Genomic DNA, 20698 nt, shown 5'->3' with positions numbered 1-20698 from the left:
AAACACTGAAAGATTATTTAAAGCGAGGATAGGTTAGGTCTCAATAAACATGGCAACATATGCCACACACAGAAAAACTGCAATGAGAAGTGGTCACAAGTAAAACTTCCAACATTCCTCACATAAAACACAACATAAAACCACTAGTTTCAACAAAAACCCAACACTCTAAGTTGTACCAAAAGGGTGTTAACTGTACAGCTTTGTACTGTACAGCATTTTTGTTATTTTGTCCTCCCCTTGTACATAAACTCTGTATCCGAAAGCATTAAGTTCTCACAAAGGTTTCAAGGTGATATGCACATTTATGCAGCAAGGTGCTTCAAAATTTTATCAGATCACCTAGTCTGTAGGGAGCATGTGTGATGCACGCTTGGTAATTTTACTATGTCTTGTTCCAGGATGGCAGAACATAATTTGGCTATCAGTTACAAAATAAATTACCAGCGCCAGCAGCTGATTATGCGTAATATAGACTGCAGTCCTGCTTAGGCCTTCCAGAAGGTTCATTGAGGACATAGGTGGGGTCTCGACTGCTCGTCCTCCAATCACCACATCCAGAAAGGCAGCTACACAACTCTGGAGAAACAGAAAAGAAACATTGTACAAGGAAAAATATAATAGAATTAAGTTAGAGTTACACAAGCAAAAATAGCAATGTGCATACCTTATCAAATTTGGACAAGCAGCTTTTCCGCCTTGGGTCTGCATCATCGTCAGCCATGGCCAACTGCTGCAAAAGCTGCCCCACCTGTACAACAAAACATTATCAGATATGAGTCTATAGCAGAATGAGTCCCGCATGTATGTATGTGTGAGCAGGTTACTTCCTGTGCCGCTGACCTGCATTAGATTGAAGCGGGCCACTTCATTGATGGGGGCATCTGAGATGATACCATACTGCTCCGGGTTGACTATAGCTGGGCAGATGAAGCAGGTCAACAGCAGGTCTGTGCACATGGTGCGCACTTCACCCACCTCAAGACGCTCCACACATGACAACGTCTTGTACATCTGGGACACAATCCAGCGCAGGCTATGGGGAAAGCAGTAGGTGTTCTGCTTCAAGTAACCAATAAACTTATTGACCAGAGCTACCAGCTTGGCTTCATTGGCCTCCACAGCTGCCTGCACCCTTTGTTTGTATCCCTCAGAGCCCTTCTCCCCAAAGCGCTCCTGCTGGGCCGGAGTGAGGCGTTCTGTCACCTTGGCTGGGTCAATCTCCAGATGGTCTTCATCTTCTACCAGCAGCTGCATAATGGGTTCATGGAGGGTGGCAGTGAGGAAGAGTTTGGCTGAATACAGGCCTTCAGAGAAGAGCTTGAAAAGGATGCTGAAGGCACAGGTTCCCCTTCGCAGCAGACGGCGAGGGTTGTCGCTCTCCTTCAGCTCAAACTCTATCAGGTACCGCAACACCTGGAAGTTGGCAAGAAAGAGAGACACACAAGATAAATAACATTTAATCTCTCTGAGAAGCTAAATTGCTTTTCTAATGTGTAACACTAGAGGCAGGTAGGACCTCACCTGCAGCAGGTAGCTCTCATCCTCCTGCATGATGCAGTTGCCATAAAGTGAGGTGAAGACTGTATGGATGACCCCCTGGGTGTGCTCCTGGTTCAGCCTCTCTCCTGCCACCAGGCATGACGCCACCAGTCTGGGGTTCTCCCTCAACCGGGCCACGAACTCGCCATATATAGTTTCCTGGAAGCCCAGAGTCTTGTAGCCATCAACAAACTGTGTGTCTTCCAGCATTTTGGCATGTTGGCAGCATTCAGCTGGAGAGGCCTCCGCACTGTAAAAAAAACAAAACAACACAGCATGTTTTCCAACCATGCTCTGATTGACGTATATACACTTTTACAGAAGCGAGTGCATCTATTAGATCACATGCTCAATGATTAAAGGGTTGCTCTCACTTTGTAGTTTCCCTTTTAGGACAACTGATCTGAACTGCAGTGACAGGGCGAAGTGTGTGCAACAACACCACAAAGAATCAAACTTTAGCTTATATTTGTGTTCCTGGGTCGTTATCTTAGCATTTGTACTTGTGCAACAGTATTTACAATTAGAAAAATGTTCACCACATCTTCAACTTTTAACATTTTTTTTTTTTTCATTTGAAGTTAAAATATTTGCATTTACCAATATTCTAATTTCTTGACAACAAATAGTGTTTATTCATTCAATTTAATGCTCACTGTTGGTAGAAGCACCACAAGATACAACAACAAATTACGGGCATGTATAACAGGAAATGTTAAGTTTCATATCTCCCTCTGAAACCACAAACCAAAAATGTTTTTACATTTCTGTCAGTGTACAAATTAAACAAACAAGTTACATAATAATTAATGACCTTCACAGTTGCTGGTAGTCATATTTTTGAACTCTGGAGAGAGCCAAGCTAGCCATTTCCACCTGCTTCTAGTCTGTAGAATAAGATAAGCAGGTCCTGGCTCTAGCTCTGTTAAATGGCATTTAAGTTTATTTTAAGTGAAAAGGTTAAACTATTCCTCGGCCCGACCTGGTGAGAATGAGACGATCTAGGTTGATCCTCTGCTGCTTGGCGATCCAGGCGGCCCGGTAGAGCCTCTCAGCTGTCTTCAGCACATCACTGTTGAGCCTCTGGATCAGCTGCTTCTCCGACGCCACATACAGCCGCTCCTGCTTCAGGTGGTGGGCCAGAGTGTGGATGTCTGGCTTCACCATCTTCACCAGCTCTCACAGGCAGAGGGGTAAATAACTATGGGAATAAAAGAGACAAGATTCAGTCACGCTAGATTACAGAACACAACTGTGTAAAAGGATAACTGAGGTGAATATGAGGAACAGGGACTTAACAAAAGTTCATACCACCTTTCATCAAATGTTAAAAGAACATCAGTGGAAAAAAAACAGGAATAAACACCATACAGCAAAAGTACATGTATGAGCAAATATATTTACTATTAAAGGCTTTTACTGTGAAGTAGCTGAAATCACAGAAGTGGTGAGTTAGCTGCTGGCCACATAGAGGCCAGCAGCTAACTGAACCATGGTTCAGTTCATTTCTGGTGTGAAAACATTTTTTGGATGGTTCGGACTTTCGGGTTAATTACAGGAAGTTGCAGCAGGCTATCGTCAGACCTGGAAAAAGGAAAAAGGAGCCATGGTAGCACATGGGTAGAGGAGGAGACCAAGTTTTTAACTGAAATATGGTCTGACCATGTTAGAAAAAGTCAACTGGAAAAAATGTCTAAAAATGCCAACACTTTCCAGGTATTGAGAAATGAGACAGAATGAGACAGAGAGGATATGAGAGGACAGGAGAGCAATGCCACCTTAATATAATTTAGTGGCAATGGGATGAATCTGTTGATTCATTTTTCTCCATTAATTCAAACAGCAGTAGTAGGTAAAATGACAACATGCCAACGTCAGACCCACACCTGTCTCAAAAACAATCAATGTCAGGTATAGGAACACGTAGCACACATAGGTGATGACGACAGGACGTAGGTATGTCATGTAAAGTTCTTTAGTGCGCTCACATAATTGCAATGTGAAACCAAAACTAACTGGATCAAATGTAGTTTAACAAAAACATGAACCTTGGTTCAGACTTTTCAGGTGTGAAAAGGCCCACTGACTGCCACATTAGGTGGGCTCTCACTCAGAGGGATGTTAACATCAGGGGTTTCACAAGAAGCAAGAGAGGCAGACTCACTTTTTTTTCACAACAAAGCCACACAGAGGCTCTTAAGCAAAAATGACCATTAATTTCTGAATGAAGGGGTATGTGGTGTTAAATACTCCCTCTGTCTTATAGTCACTGTTCTGGTTTTTAAGTCAGCTGTGCCAAAGGGAACTCCACCAATTTTACACATATAAGTCCGTTTAGGCATTATGGGTAGTACTTTAGCATGTCATCAAGGTTATATCGGCTTGGGCTTTGAGACTACAGATTTATAATAGACAAGGAGTAATCATTTAATCAATTAGTCGATTGTCATCAACAAATGTTGGTCGGACAAAACAAGCCATCTGAAGAAGTCACTGTGAACTCTGAGAAACTGTGATGAACATTTTAACTATTTTCTGACATCTTATAGACTAAACAATTAATCAAGGAAATAAGCAGCTCTACTTATATTACAAACTGGGGGCAAGGAGTTTGAAAAGAGGGTCTGTTTAAAAGATGCTATAGCATTATGGGAAGTGCAGTATTCTGCCATTCTGGAGCTTTAACTAAAAGTTGGAATATTTCAGCCTCTGCTCCTTTAAATTTGACCATTTTTGTCATTGTTGTGCCCAAACTTTATGGAAGTGAATAATTAAATTGCTGAAGTACACCTTTAAACATCAAAACACTGAGCTGGGATGCTTGTTTTTTGCAAGCACTTTAATCAGAAGGGAGAAAACTGCAGTTTTCAGTACATCACTGTTGCACTGGCACAAGGCTTGTGACTGTGCTGCGATACTATCTAGCATGTGTATTGGAACCATACAGAAACCCCAATGAACCAAAGAAACACAACATTTATTACACAGTTAATACCCACATTCAATTTCATTTTTTTTTCCTTTCTTGAAAATCTCGTCAGTTTTCAATATTTAGGTAATGTTGCATCTCAAAGTTGATGAAGCAGGAAGCAGTTCCCTTTTCTGTAAATGTCTGGCTGAACGTTAGCTCACACATGATGCTCGTGTCATGCAAGAGGGAAGTGATCATTTGCATTCAGTGTGCTTCACACACTGGCCCAATGACAACAGCAAAAGCATGCTTTTTCAGCTACATAGCAGAATATGCAAATCACTCTCCCCTTTTCCAGACATACACAGCCAAGATATACAAACCAAGCTGAGTGCATGAAATTTGAATGATTTCTTGGTGAATCCTTTGCACAAAAGCCTCTTTGTGGCTGCTTGCTAACATAGCAAACACAGATTTAACTGCGGAGTTAGGGCCCTGGGAGGAGAATGAGACTAGACTGGTGAAAACTGCCACAGAGCGGGAATGACTGCAAGGCAGCGTCTTTGCTCGCAAGGTAATAGACAACCACAACGTTGGAGTTGATATGCCTGACAAATCAAATTGGTTATGCAGATTTAAACACATAATGATGGGCTGTACAAAGAGTTCCCTCTGTAAACCAAGAATAAACAGTGATTACTGATCTCAAATTACTGAGATAAGATTGTTTCATTAAAAAAAAAAAATGGGTCAAGTTTAAAGACCCAGAAACATTGTGTGTGTTAATTTATGGTTTAGGGAGAAAATGTAAATGTATAGTGTCTCCCAGAAATTCTTTATAAAGCACAGCTTCTCTTTATCACGTGAGAAACATGATGACGGTCTGAAAGTAGGGCTGCGATCGAGAAACAACAACAACAAAAAAAGCATAACAACCTTAATCAATTAACTGTTAAATACATTTATCAAGTTAAAATATCAAACATTAATGTTTGATATTTTAATATATGTTTGATATTAATGTTGCTAGCACCATAACGTAAAAAGAGTCTAAAAAGAGAACAGAAACAACTCATCTACTGTATTACTTGAAAACCTACAAAGGAGGGCTGCACTACATTGGATAGGGGCTTTAAGTTGTTCTTAACTGACCAACATTCAGGACCTTTCCAGATTATAAATAAATTTGTATATAAAAAGGAAAATAAGAAAGATGACATTCTGTGATTTATTTTGTTTTCATTTCCTGCCTAAATAAGCCAACAGGTAACTGGCTGAGTAGAAGGGCTGGGTTTTACACGATCTCGATACGGTATCGAAATAAAATTTATGTTGATAACGATGATAAACTTTGGATATTTTTTACTTGATATGGAAAGATCTAACAGCCTATTACAAAGCAGAAATAATCGTGACATTTGCCAGTCAGTCTGTAAATTTGGTCTACATGTCAAAGTACAAACTCATTTCCTTCTGCAGCGGGGCTATGAATATCTGGAGAGCCCGTCATGTATAAAGTAATGTTAGCCAAAAAAAGCTGCTCTAACTCACCGACACGTTTCTCTAGTAGAGACATTCTGTCTGTAGCTGTGGAATAGGCTGCTTTGACTGCAAATGCTAACTAACGGTTAAGCTAGGCTAAGCTTGAAGCTAAGTAAAGAGTACGAGTAGCAACGAAAAGCCAGTTACTGCTAACATCGTCATTTCATAAAGAAAATGAGCAAATCTAATGATGAACTAAGCAAAGAAAATGATGTAGTCAGTTAGATAAATGAAGAGGTTACAGCAGACTGTATATTGTATCTATAAAAAACATGTAGCATAATGACTGGATTACAATTTTGTACTTTTTACTCAGATTTTTACTTCTACAACATTTGAGAGATGTCAAACCAGATCATAATTCATATCTTTTACATGTATTTTATCTTACAGTTGAGTGTATGAATGTGTCAGGGCCTTTCTGATCCACTGGTTTATTTGCTTTTTTTGTCTTGGTTGAACCTCTACAAACATTTGAGATGTTTGCTGCCCCGCCAAATGAATTTGATGTGACAGTAATCACAGCTTTTAGTTTCATTTACATTATTTTAAGAAGTTACAAGGCACGCTCACTTGTATTGTTTTGTTACAGCAGAAGAAGCATGTTTATACAGTTAAATGTTTACATTTAGATATGATCCAATATATTATTTTATCACAAAATATATTCGAAACCAAACCATGTTTGCACAGTTAAATGTTTACATGATTTTATTCTGTTTTTTATGTTAATAAAGTATTGTAAATTTTAACTGATGAACCCTCTGGTTTCTTCAGGCTTCAGATCAATATGGAAAAAATTATCATGATCACATTTTTTTGCCATTTCACCCAGCTCTACTGAGTAGTACACTCACTTCCACGTATACACTCGTGTTAGTGAATAAGCACATTCCTGACATACTTGGACGGAAGTGAAAAAGCAACTAGGCTATTAAGTGGCTAGCAGGGAGGTTAACTGCCATTTGTCATGGCCTCCTGTGCCCAACAACTCAAATACAATCAGCTGCGTAAAACTACCTGGTGAGTCAGTCATGGAGAGCACTGAGGAACTCTAAAGCAGAAGAGAAACCAAACAACGGGGGGGTGTAAAGGAAGGCATTATCTGCAGTCTTCTGAGTTGCATGAGAATGATCATGGTCTTGAATACAGTTAACATGGGAGACAAAGAGGCTCAATGACAAAAGCCAAACATCTGTGTAAGCACCATAATTATAACAGCAAGGCAGGGTAAGAGACAAGAGGCAGGGCAGAAACAAAACAAGAGAATTTCAAATATCAGGATAAGGCCAACCACTTAAGTTATCTGATGAAAACGATTAAATGTTGCCAATTTTTTGATATCGAAAGCACAAAACAACACTACCCTATAAAAGAATGTAAGTTAACATCACAGCACTAGAGTAAAGGGGTTTGGAACGTGGCCCACTCCTCCTACTGCATGATCTCACACACAAACCAATGGAACAAAGTTCTTTTTATAGATATTCAAAGGATTTCACTCTCTACAAAAGGTATTCACGGTTGCGAGACAACATCCTCTTCACACTTCCCTTTCAGATAATTTCTTACACTGCTCAGCAAGCAAATACTGTGCAGTAAGTACATGAGATTTATCTGACTTCTCCCACCACTAACAGGACAAGTTACTAGCGGTGGGACTTAACCTCAATACTTTCATAGTACTGACCAGTATGTTTCCACTCCACTGTTTATCGAAATTTGTCAAATACTCGATGACATTGAGCAATTGATCGGATTCTTAAGATGGGTTAGTTTGAGAAAAGGTGAGATTTATGCATGCCTAGATCTAGATCTATCCATGCCAGTCAGGGGATGGAAGAAGCGACACAAGCCCCCTTCTCTAACTTTAAAGCCACCACTGCCCCGAAAGAATGTTTGACAATGTGCACGACACAAAAAGCTGTAGCAGTGGGGGAAAAAAAGAAAGAAAAAAAAACACAATGAACACATAAGCTGTGTCCCAATTCAGGGGCTTGATCTTCTTAAGTCCATGTTTCTAAACCAAAGACAGTGTGAAGGGCAGACAAGTCCTGTCTAATTTCAAGGGCTCCTCTACGTTCATCCAAGAAAATGAATGTTTATGTTGAAATTCTGGCATCAACTGTTATCGTTATGTAGTTATTTACAGGGTGTTAAATGAAAGTAAGGTAAACTTTTTATCAGTTGCCCATCATATATATGTTGAAGTTTTATCACAACTCCGACTGTGAACTCAGGTATCATGGAACATAGTCCAGTAGACCACAGCAGTTACTGACGGTACAAGTACAGCCTAGCCTTCAGATCCTTTAAGGGTGAGTCAGACCTTGTTTGTGGACCAATACGTGGCCCCCAAACCAAACTATTTAGTGAGATAACTTTAAGGAAAGTGTGGAAACACTGGATTCTGAGCCACAAACAATTTGCCCAAAGCAAAATCCTCAAGTTGTGCAGCAAGTGTCATGAAGAAGTGAAGCACACAGCACAAATACACAAAGAGATACACACAGCACAAGCTCTAAAGTTTAATATCATCTTAATTCCTCACCAATTGTCTCATTCAGTGACTGCACACTTAAGAAACAACATAGACTTTACTAATACATTCAGGACAGACACAAACGAAGTGGTGATCTTAAGACATCTGCACCGAGCATCACTGTTACAGTAAACACTAAATGAAAGGAGACAGACGATGGTATTGCAAAGTATGAAGAATATTAACGTTGACATTTGTATCACCTTAAATGGCCTCATGAAAAAACACAAGGCTACTTCTGAGTAATATCTGCTAAGGCTACAGCATGAGGCCAGGAATTATTAAAATCCAGTTACGTAGAGTCATTGCACTCTCAAACCATAAACTAAACAGGCCACATTTCCTGGCAACACGATAATTACTACACAGGAAGAAAGTCCTGTTGACTGAACCTCAATCTGAGCTAATGAACACAATATGATACATTAAAGTGACTGACTGGAGCTAACTGATGCATTGACACTATAATGCAAAGGGATGTTCCACTGTGTAATGTGTCAGCATCTGGCTACACACTAGGAAAACATGTTAGTGCTTTTATGGTGAAAGGATGAGAGCTTGGATCATTTCAAACCAAAACACTTTGACATCAATTATTGTCAAAGTGGGAAGTAATGACTGAATTTTTGGATGAAATTACAAGTTATTAAATGATTATCTTCCTCATTTATCATGTGGAATACAAGTTCACTAAGCCAACAAGTCTTTCATTAATACATTTTTTTCTGTCAAACAATAAAATTCATAATATCCAATTTAGAAGGATATGAAACAGATATAGTAATAATAATACACTTAATTTGTACTGCACTTAAATTCATAATGAAATTCAACATAAAGACAATATAAAGAATAGAGCAGCAAAATCCCAAATTTCACAAATGTACAAATAAACAACAAATGTTTCGCATTTTCACCCAGTAAAAAGACTTCAATGATAAACTGCCTTTATTATCATTACTGTCGTTCCCTAATTGTTACAGCACTATAAGACAAAAAGGGAAGATGATTAGTTTAACATTTAAGATGTTAAATGACAGCATCACAAGCATTACAGATGTGGCTTAATCGTGCTGTTGTTCGACTAAAAACTTCAGACATGCCTTTCACGGCCTCGACGGGTGGGTGGGGACACATTTGACACAAAAACTGAAACATTTTGATGTGCTGTTCAAATTCAGTTGCATGTTTTCAGTGTCCTTGATACGAATATATTGGTTTATTAGCCAACCGAGATTTATCTAAGCAGCCAACACACCGAGGTGTGTTAGGTTTGGTTAATGTCAGCTACCACTTGCTTAGGTTAAACCCGGCTAAATTTACCACCAAACGAGTTGAGAATCAGATCAAATAAACCATGTAACGTTAACCAACGTCAGGTCGGCTAAAGACTGTGGAGAAAACTGACCGAAGAACAAGACACCCACAAATCTGGTATCAGTCAAGGACTTGTGTTCGCACTGATGTGAAAGGAGAATCACAAACAGCAAATTGGTGAACTGGCCAACCAAGCGGTAGCCTGCTAACCAAGTTAAAGACTGCTAACCTTAGCTAGTCAAGCACGGCAAGCTAACGACAAGCTAGTTGGCTACGTTAGCTTAGCTTTAGGTTGCAAGCTCCTGAGAGACCGAATATGAGCCACAAAATATGCTAACGTAAATTCAGCAACTTACCGGACGTAATTAGCGCGCACCGGTTGTTCACAATGTCTCTAAACACGGCTGATCATAAGATTTCTCGAGTCAGAGGGATTGTTTGTTGGCGATTAGCCGTCTCTCACTGGCTTCTGCAGGGGCGAACAGTGCTGTCATTTGCTGTCATCACGAGGAGACCTGCGCAGCCCGCATGCGCAAAGGCTTTGTTTAAAGGGAGAGCCCGCACTAATGCAGAAACAGGCGTATATGTTATTATTGTAATATAAGAATTTGGTGCAATTTCAAACAATAGATTTTTTGATTCACATGCTGTGGGCACCAACTTACATAATAATACCTAAAACAATTTCTATATGAACCCACAGAGTCACAAATTGTCTGTTGGCCACTTACAAAAATGTCTGTTGATATCATTAGTTCAGTTTTTAGGCCAATTGTTGTCTCTGTTATTAAAGTAGAATACTGTCGACTATTTGAAATAGGCAAATGTTATTTTTGTCTTCATGGTTATGTAGCCGTGTTGTTTTTTTCATGCTCTTCAAATTCTCCCAAAAATTATTATCATTATTGTGTAAAAACAATTTGATGCACTTATATAAATGAGAGAATGTATAATAGAGAGATATTTTCAAGATTGTTATTAGATGACACCCTGGTGGCCTAGGAGTCAAGACACTGACCATCAATATTAGCTTTCATGCACAAACTGTAAGATTATGTATTATTTCAATGCTGAAATCAAATTTGTGAAATGGCAGTGTCACTTTCAGGAAATTAAATGCTTTTGCTATGATTACAGTCACATGTATTTCAGCTCTGTGAGTTATGGGTAGTGTAGCTGGCATTACATCCATTGGGTAAGCAAGCTAACAAGCAAGATTCATTCATCTATTTTTATTATCTGAACCCCTCTGCACAAGGGACGGAAAGGCAAGGGCCATTTTGAGTACTGCCAGATACTGCAGCTTTTTTTCTTCCATGATATTGAGAGAAAAAGAGATTCATCCTTTTATATCATCCCACCATGACTTTGCAATTACTGTTCACTGTAGGAAAAGCAAAAAAAGTAGTTCAGCTTCAGAAGATCTAAAATAGCTCAAAAGAATGTCATGATCACCAAGGTCTAAGGATAGAGGATGTTGTATGCTGTACAGATTGTAAAGCCCCCTGAGGCAAATTTGTGATTTGTGATATTGGGCTATATAAATAGAAATGACTTGACTTGAAGGCTGCTCCAAACCCCATTCGTTGTGCCTCCCATTACTGTGCCCCAGTATGAATATACTGGCCAGTATGGTTTTCTGTTCCTGCCTTTTATGCCCTTTCTCACCAACTGTGAGAAGGCACCTGATATTGATAACTGACATACATGATGCTGCCAACCACTCAGTGTTGGAAAATAATCTGAAATTCATTTGGGTTTTTATTTTTATGCATTGTATTGTATTGTACAGTCATCACAATTTGTTTTCATAGGTTTTTCATAAATAAATTTGACAACTTTATTTTGCATCATGGCCACATACTGTAATATAAATACTGCTGGATTTAGCTGCTGCAGAGTGCCAATATGAGATCATTGGGAAATGCTGCAACTCTGGGTACAATGCACAAAATAGGTAGAGGTAATACCTGCATTCTTCCACTAGGTGGTGATCTAATAACATGGAAGAAAGCCGGTCCAGGAAACACTACAAACCCCTTATAATATGTATATAGTGGCATATAGTATGGTTTATAATATATTAATGGTAGAGCAAGTCATATCATACTACTCTCTATCTCTCCTCCATGTATCTCTCTACAGTGTCAGGCCTCAAATAAAGGCAAAATGTCAAAAAATAAATAAATGAACCACATATTTACTCATGTAAATTTACTGTTGCTTGTCTAAGTTATTTGCTGCAGATTATTACAAGCTTGAATTATAGGCATGTACTCTAGCCCTCATCCTTTCATATCCTTTATATTTGCTTATCATCAACTATTTGGACCAATAAAATTACCTTAAATAGGTATCATATAGGATGTAGCTGCACAAGTTTCCCATATTTACACTTTAACATTCACTCTTGTATTTAGTGTGTAAGGGTGCCAATATTTTAAAATAAGAGAGTTATTATATTGAGATCAGGAAGATCAAGAGCCGCACTTCAAAGTAATGACACTTGATTTTTACATTTCAACCAACTGGCCATTTTTTATAATAGTTGTGAATTTTTATAGTAGATTAGTATAGCAGAATTTTTTATCATAGTGTCTTAGCTTTCATGGAGATGGTTGATTCCTCACATATTTCCTGATTGAATACTCCTGCATGTATGTCAAAAACCTATGAAATATTAAATATTCCAGCTCAAGAGCAAAAGGGACTGGATGTCTTCAGTTCTCGCCATAAGACACAGTGATCAATTAGTATATAAATGCTGTAGATGAGTACTATATAATTTCCCCTTTCTGCTGAAATGCCTGATAAGCAGTATAGAAGAGAAATGCAAAGCCATGAGGTCACTTGTTAAATTCCATTTATTATATATATTTATATATAGGTTATAAACATCACAAAATAGAAAGTTGAGGAAGGTCTTGCACAAAGATATATAATCAAGTAAAAGAGCAACCTTAGATTAGTCAACAGTGACAATGGAAGCAGGCATATCATCATATCTGGGTTCAGTGCTGCAGCTATGTTAGGAACATTCTTATTTTATAATTTATGATTTAGTGCAAACAAAGTCTTTGCAGCTCTTGGCTCCAAGCAATTGTTCAATATTGATAATAAAATAGGATTTTACAATATAGATGTTAAGGTTGCTCTTTTATTGCATATTGTTTAAGAACATACTGTGGTATTAGTTTGTATGTTTCAAATGATCTAATATTCAATATATAATATACCTCTTACATAAGCATCAAATGGTCTCTCATTAACATAATAAATTTAATTATAAGCAATATCAATATTAAAATACCTGAATATAAATAACATGCTTTGAGCAAAATAATTGTTCATTTACAATGGTAGTTCAAACCCAGGTCAAGACCTGTTAAGCCTTTAGAAATAGCTAAATCTATACATTGCTTTGTGTCAAATGCATTGTTTTTCTCAACTGAAGGCCACTTTCAAACAAAGCAATGAACACGAGAATGACATCAAATCTTATCACGAGATGAAATAAGTTCTAACAAAATTCTTAATGAAGTGGGAAAACAAAAGATGTGGTTTGATTGTACTTTTTTGTCTATCAAACAATAACTAATGTAGCAATAATTTAACAAAAAAATACCCACACAACTACAGTATACTTAGGAAATAATACTTAAGTACTAATAAACAGTTGTAATATTACAACCACTGTAACAAGGTATAATAGAAAATTTTGATATATTTGTTGGAGAAAACAATTGTGGGTGACTGTTACAATATGAGACCTTGCTGTGCCTTATTATGTGGAGGCAATGAGATGTGTACTTCATAAATATTGTGTGCTTCATACATTGTCTGCAGAAACTGCACAGATCATACATGTTCACATCTTAAACACCTGGATAATTGAGTTTGTGCCTAGTCTACATGCAGGCTATTAACTCTTCTGAGTGCAACAGGTTCAAAACAAGCCAAAAACGACATAGGGCAACTTTTCAAACTGTGTATATTATGTACGTGTGAGTATCAGTGTATGTGTGTGTGTGTCTGTGTGTGGCAACAGAAAGAAATAAGAGAATAGACAGAAAGAGAGATTGATCACAGATATACACACACACATTTCCATATCAATTTTCAATTTGCTAAATCCCACCATGTATTTACAGTATGTACACTAGTGTAGCTGACATCATTATTATTACTATTTAGTGCTTTTCTATATAATATCATCCAAGAGATGTGGGGTACCCACCCAGTCCAGTGTTCTTGGCTCTGATGCAGCCATGATCATGCACATAAACTGCTTCCCTGTTCTCTTATCAATTGGATAAATAGTAGTTGGAGTGAACCTTTTGTTGCTCTCCACAAACTCACACAGCTGATTATAGATTTTGGGGTACTCGTGACGAAGAAAGACTCCCCTGATCCTGAGCTCACGCTGGATATTGACAAAGCACACCTCTCTGGCTTTTCTTCCTTCCTCCCCCTCCTTGTCAATGTCTGGTGTGCCTGGAGGCGGAGTGAGAATGAGAGTTTCCATTTCACTATCCTTCCTGAGTACCTTTTTGTCAGGGCTTGAAGAGGCCAAGGACACCTTTGCATATTTTCGAACTGTTGGCGTTTGGACCCTTGGTGACGGTCGGTTAGGTACCAGTTCACCAACAGCTATGGATACATTCAGAAGGAAACATTCATTGGGGTCGTACTCGTTACCTGCATGCTGCAGTTCCTTGCAGTATTCACCTAGGTTGTCCTTGAAGCCATCCAGCTCTCTGAGAGATAAGTATGTGGGAGACATGAGGAGACTCTCCAGCCCAACTTGCAGGAAGTTGTCAGCTGTCTCTGGATTAGCAAAACCCAGAAAGAGAACGCCTCTCCCTCTGGAGAGGTAGCCAGCTTTAGCAACACGAGAGAAGGCTTTATGAATCTCTGAATTCTCTCTGCAGAACTTGAGTGTGTGTCGACACACACTGCTCACACGGCCATACAGACAGGTCTCTTTGTGGATCTCCCAGTCATCCCTGCGACAGTTTCGTGAGCAGTAAAAGGTATAGCAACTGTGACATGATTTGAAGTACAAGCAAGCGTTGAACATATTCTCAGTCCGATTGCACTTCTTGTTAGCACACACCATGGTGTCATCTTCATCTGTGCTGTGGTCTGGAGAACATTCTTCTGCACTCCTTTGTAATGCATCACACCCACTATCAGGGTCTTTGATTGTGTCAGGGCTGGATTTAGAGGATGGGAGCTGAGTGTTCAAACATCCTAGGTTTTCAAGTCCAGAGGACCCTCTGCCTTTTTCATCATCCTCACTAATCAGGTGTTTCAGCTGGTCCAAAATGTCCTCACTTGACTTTCTGCTAGTTGGTGGTTTGTAATCAACAACCAAGTCAGCTAATAGCTCGTCCAGTTGCTCCAGACTCTGCTGAAGGGAGAAGTTGTTGTGTTTCCTGTCTTTAGTTATGTCTGCTGTGTTGGATGTCTGCTTCTGATGCATTACTCTCGGAGATGGTGTCTTTTCATTGTCCAGTGTATCCCAGCTGACAGTGTGCACATCACGCCTTTTGCTGTTGCCTGCACATATGTCATTGTCTGTTATGGTGATCTCCGGAGTTACAAACCACTGCCCGCTCTTGGTATTCCTCCACGCATTGCTTGAGCCCCTCTCTAATGAGTTTTCGGAGAGTGACAGGGCAGCGTAGCGCCTTGGTGAACTTGAGAGGTTAAGGATAACAGGTTGAGATGTAACATCAGCGGATGCTCCATGCCTTGCTTGGTAAAATAGGTTTTCATAGCTTCGTCCACGAGGCACTGATTGCTCTCTGTCATGCCGTGGATATAGAATATTGTCCCAAGACTTGGAGTGGTTTTTGACCTCTGCTCCTAGTCTACTTGTCTCCATGCAGCTGTTAGTAAACCACGGGGGTATACCAGGGTCTTGCCTTACTCTTGGTGGTGTGTGCTGAGAGGACTGGTTGGAGTAACCAGATATACTTGAGCGATACCAGTCATCTGAAAAGGCCTGGGACATTCGAGGGCGCCGACGACCCTCTGTGTGATATGGCCTTGATGGAAAGTATTGCTCCTCAGGAGAGTTGAATGGCTTAGAATAAAACAACCTTGAGCTACTTTGATGGTATGGATTGAACCGGTGGTCCTCTCCGTAGTAGGATCTGGACAGTGGAGTTTGAGAAAAGTATGACCCTGCCTCACTTGTAGAGTAAGGTCTACTATATACAGAGTTTGCTGGCTCTCGGTTGGAAATGTGGTCTGTGTAATAAGACCTGACTGGAAGGGTGTGCACCCATCGAGTCCTTGGATCATACTGACTAGTCATTGTACTTCCATGGCTGGTTAGACTGGACCGATCATCCTGAAAGTATGCCCTAGAATAGGGATGAACTGGATACCGAACAGGATCCTCTGTATAGAAAAACTTTGTAGGAATGTTCGGGTTTGAGTAAGCTCTTTGTTCTTGACTCAGATATGGTGCTGTTGGTGATGGCATTCTGTGCATGTCTATATGCTGGTAAGAGATGGGAGACATGCTGGTGGTGTAGTGGTATCCCTGTCTAAAATCTCCACTGTAGCATTCGCTTGGAATGGGCGTTGGTGAGGAGACAATCTGCCGTGGTACATACAAACCTCTACTGCTACTGGCCTGTGAGTATCTCTGCCAAAGATGCTCGGTCCGTACACTGGGAACCAGCCTGGATGTGTGCTGGAGTACAGCAGCATCTGGTTTAATATCCACACGGCACCTGACATGAGGGGTAATGGCTGGTTTATCTGGTTTATCCTCTTCAAAACAATCAGAGACATAGAGGGGGGAATGAGGCTGCAGTTTGATAGGATGGACCTCATTCAAAAAAGCCCTGTTAGAGGAATATGACTCTCGATGCATCTCAGAAGTCCTCAAAGTATCTGATGCAGTCTGAGGTGCATCTCTCCCCTTCCTGGCTCCTGGCGGAGATACTGAGATGGGCACAGGAGTGAGGGTGGACTTAATTCTGGGAGCACTTTTAGATCTTTTTCTATTTTTAGAGTCTGACCATGTAAGATGGCTGGTTTTGTCTTGGGTGGTGTGCTGCTGGAAATGCCTGGTGTTAAACAGATCAGGAGACGAAAAGCGAAGGTGCCCCGGTTGATCTAGTCCATTCCACATTAGATCTTTGTTTAATGTCTGATGCTCAGCCCTCTTGTAAGGGTACTCCATTGAAGAAGGGAAGGACTGTGGGTCGTCTAGGGACTCAATGAAGTCAAAGCTACGACAGTGTCTTTTGTTGATGATTTCTGGTTTGTCAATCATCTTCAAGTCACATTGCTGGAAGGAACGGAGAGAAATGGAGTGGTCAGTGATGGGATTTAGAGTAATGTCCCGATATAGAGTTGATGCCAGTATATCAGGGGGATGCGTCCGTGTCATCTTAATGGAACTTCAATGCTCCCCATTCAGTGTGATTCAAGATCAACACAGCCTGTGGAAAGAAAGAGATACATGAAAACACATGCACTTCATTGAATTGTTGTTCTAATGTATTAATGTCCTGAAACAAGATACAGACATTAAATTGTTTCCAGCAAACACTAGCAACAGTTAATATTCGCTTAATCAGAATACCAAATTTCTTACTACATTTTAAAATAATTTAATACATATGATTTATATAAATCTACAAAGAGTCTTTTTGGTTTCATACTTGTGAAGATGATTGGGTATAAACTTAGCAGATGTAGTTGTTGATTTACTAACCAAGTTAATGGAAGATTTCATGGCAACAACCACAACAGATAGTTGCTGTATCTGAGCAATGTCACCACCATGCTTTATCTCAAATAATAATTGAGGAGGTTTTTGAGGAGGTGGTTTGTTTGTAATCAAACTATAAAAACTGATAAGACATGACCTTTAATTAGACTGGAGATGCTGTATGCAAACATTAGCTATTTACATTATCTTGCACTGTTACTTAGAAGTTTTTTATCAAAAGAAAGTGCAAAAAAACTAATGTGTTTATTTCTAATATTACTTTAAAATTTGTTATAAGTATAAATGATTAAATATGTTGGTAGATAGTAATATTAAAGCTATTTTCAACTTTTTTGATTCGTGATTAAAATGTCATCTGGGGCAAATTTAAAGCAATTTTAATGCATTGCTGCAGGATACCATGTTTACCATTTTAATGAGGTGCTAAGGAACTAATTGCATATTAGATATTAAATGTAAACAAAATTGCTATTAAAAAAGTTAGTTTCAGTTTCAGTGGAATACTATCCTTGTTTCTAAAATTAAAAAATACCATGCAACAAAGCATTTCTTCGGTCTACCGTTTGAATTATTCAAATCTTATCTATAAATAATACAGAAACCCTCTGTCAATCTCTGCTTAAAGAACACCAGGAGTATTTCTTTAGGCCTTAATTTAGGCCTTAGTTCATAGATTATTAGATTAAAACGATCCAATTCAACAATGGATTTTTATGTGTCACACACACATGGGCTTTCTTGTTGGCTCTCACCCATGAGCCAACCCTGAGTTACCATCTGTTCATCGTGATGAGAAAGGACTGACCAGCCATCTCCCTGTCATGTCTCCACAGTATACCTAAATATCACGCCTGTTCACACACAACCAACCTCGACAGACAAAACTACACTGTCGTCCATTGCTTTGCTTGGTTCCTTAGGACTGTTTGTTTCAAAAACATATAGTAAGGTAACTGTGTGTATTCTGCAGCTTTTTAAAAGAGAAACACAGAAGCTACATTTGTATATGATGATTGTTTTGATTGATTGATTTTGATTTTGATTGGCTGTTGTAAATGAATACCAAATCTCTTAGTTTCTGGCTCAAAGGATCACTTAAATTAAGGCTTATCAATTTTATACACAGTACATCAACTTAATCCTTGAACATCTCATGATATTTATCCTATTACATGGCATTTTATATGTTAAATACTGTTGTATTCATATTACAATGTGAGTGTTTTGACTGAATCATTCATTGAGATAGGAAATGTTTAAATTTGGTAAGCTAAATTTAACGCAAAAAAATGCAGGTTACATGCTCTTATTAGCTCTTCCATCCCATCACCATGGGGACTGATTCAACTAATGGATGAATGCCAGTATAATATGAATTTAATAAAGTACTTCTGCAATAATGGCAGGAAGAAACTCATTAGTAACATCCTACCAGCCAAGAATATGTAAATGATAATAGGATTGGTGCTGACGTAAAAATGGTACTTAAATCCATCTTACTTTCAGTCTTCCTATCTTTCATAAGAATGAGACAAGATGTCAACAAGGTGGATAAGTCCATGATGAGACTTATTTCATTATATAGTATAAAATGTAGGTCCAGTAAGGTGCAGGGTGTTAAGTGTGGACAACTAGTGAGTTGTTTACAACCTCAATCTATTTGTCTCAAACAGCTACCCAGTTTAGATTAATACATTAATGGATATGGATAGCTTAGCTCAGGCTTTCTTAAACATATGAATGGGTGTGCAAGGATATTGTACAAATAACACTGCAGGCTACTGTACAAATCCCAACACAGCACTATAGAAAAGCCATAAAAGATAAATAATAACAACAGAATTGATAACAGGTCTACAATAAGGTCACTAACATCTCTACTGACCACCGCTGACACACTTCAAGTCCCTGTAGACACATTATAAAGCTTTACTTCTTGGAAAGTGTGCAATCACAGATCTCTGACCTAAAGTTTAGAGAAACACAGCAATTTGTTTTTAGAATTCAGTGACAGGACATGCTTAAATTAACTAAATGCATGCTTTCTCCTACTCGCATTCATGGCTTACAAGGCTGTTCTTCAACAGAGGGACCACACTTTCTAGCACAAGTATAAAACCACATGCCACATACTGTCTCCATGGCTACAGCACACAGCAAAGAAACCATGAAACACTCCTGGAGTTGCATACTGGGGGGGCAAAATCTCAGTCTGAAAAAAATGACTCCTTATAAGTAAATTGCTGTAATATCCTCTGTGGAGGCAAAATGCATCTGTGACACACAAGTGTGACTCTATATTGATCCAATAAATTCTATCTCTATAGCTCATATTCATGTACAGTACAGTCATATAGGTTATATTTCCCTGTGGGGAATAGGTTACAGTATTTTTCTTAAATGGGTCCGTGGTTTTACATGCGGTCTAGTAACATTCACTAACTTGCTGTAATTTGAAATTGAAAAAAAAAACTGCGCAAACTGTATTGAAGCATTTTGCCTGGTTTTCTGGACAATAACAAACGTGATGCCGATCGGCCTGAAACCTCCCCATGGGGTCATACCATGGCGCATTCATCCTTGAAGCGTTACCAAATACTTGCTCTAACGCACTTGGCACCCCTATTATTTTGGTGCTGCGGCACGGACACGGCCCTCCATCCTTTGTGGCTGACCTAATGCCTTTGAGCCCGCCGGAATGACATCGTTTGCGGAAAAAGAAGGAAGCAGCGGGTTCAAACCAGGACAGAACAGAAAGGGGGAGGGGGGTGACTTTCGGCTAAGTTTGGCAATATAAGATTTCGCAAGTCAACAAGGGGCCTTACCGTTTTGCCAGTGAGTTGATCGGATGCAGTGGACATGGTGAAGCAGCAGCCTGTCCTCCGTGAGGTGCAGCTTCAGCCTACCGCACCTGCTGTGAGCCTGCCGGAGCCGAGCACTCGTCCTTCCTGCTGCCTTACATGTTGTCTGCTTCACCGAGGGATGCTCTCACAGTCCCTTATGTCTTTGTGTGTGTGTGTGCGTGTCTGAGTGAGGGAGAGAGGGTGTGTGTGTGTGATGGAGGGGGAAAGAGGAGGTGTGTCTG

At 39.4% G+C, this 20698-nt stretch overlaps 2 protein-coding genes across 4 annotated transcripts in view; both read right to left on the bottom strand.

Annotated features, from left to right (window-relative positions):
* gapvd1 (GTPase activating protein and VPS9 domains 1) overlaps positions 1 to 10374 on the bottom strand; it is a 33976-nt gene extending 23602 nt beyond the window's left edge. For all 3 annotated transcript variants that reach the window (XM_042421299.1, XM_042421300.1, XM_042421301.1), the window contains exons 1-6: positions 10211 to 10374; positions 2525 to 2743; positions 1525 to 1792; positions 844 to 1416; positions 668 to 751; positions 445 to 579 (exon numbers count right to left, since the gene is read on the bottom strand). In XM_042421299.1, coding sequence (XP_042277233.1) covers positions 445 to 579; positions 668 to 751; positions 844 to 1416; positions 1525 to 1792; positions 2525 to 2709 — 1245 coding nt within the window. In that variant the 5' untranslated portion in view covers positions 2710 to 2743; positions 10211 to 10374. The remainder of the gene's footprint in view (positions 1 to 444; positions 580 to 667; positions 752 to 843; positions 1417 to 1524; positions 1793 to 2524; positions 2744 to 10210) is intronic.
* A 2373-nt stretch (positions 10375 to 12747) lies between these two features.
* Positions 12748 to 20698, bottom strand: unm_hu7912 (un-named hu7912). Its single transcript, XM_042421479.1, has 2 exons — positions 20439 to 20698; positions 12748 to 17320 (listed from the first exon to the last, which is right to left on the bottom strand). The coding sequence occupies exon 2, from the start codon at positions 17266 to 17268 to the stop codon at positions 14056 to 14058; it is 3213 nt and encodes a 1070-aa protein (XP_042277413.1). The 5' UTR covers positions 17269 to 17320; positions 20439 to 20698; the 3' UTR covers positions 12748 to 14055.

This window comes from Thunnus maccoyii, chromosome 9 (assembly GCF_910596095.1).
Source record: "Thunnus maccoyii chromosome 9, fThuMac1.1, whole genome shotgun sequence".
Classification (NCBI taxonomy): Eukaryota; Metazoa; Chordata; class Actinopteri; order Scombriformes; family Scombridae; genus Thunnus; species Thunnus maccoyii.
Note: the sequence above shows the minus strand (reverse complement) of the source record. Positions and strands in the feature narration are given on the sequence as shown.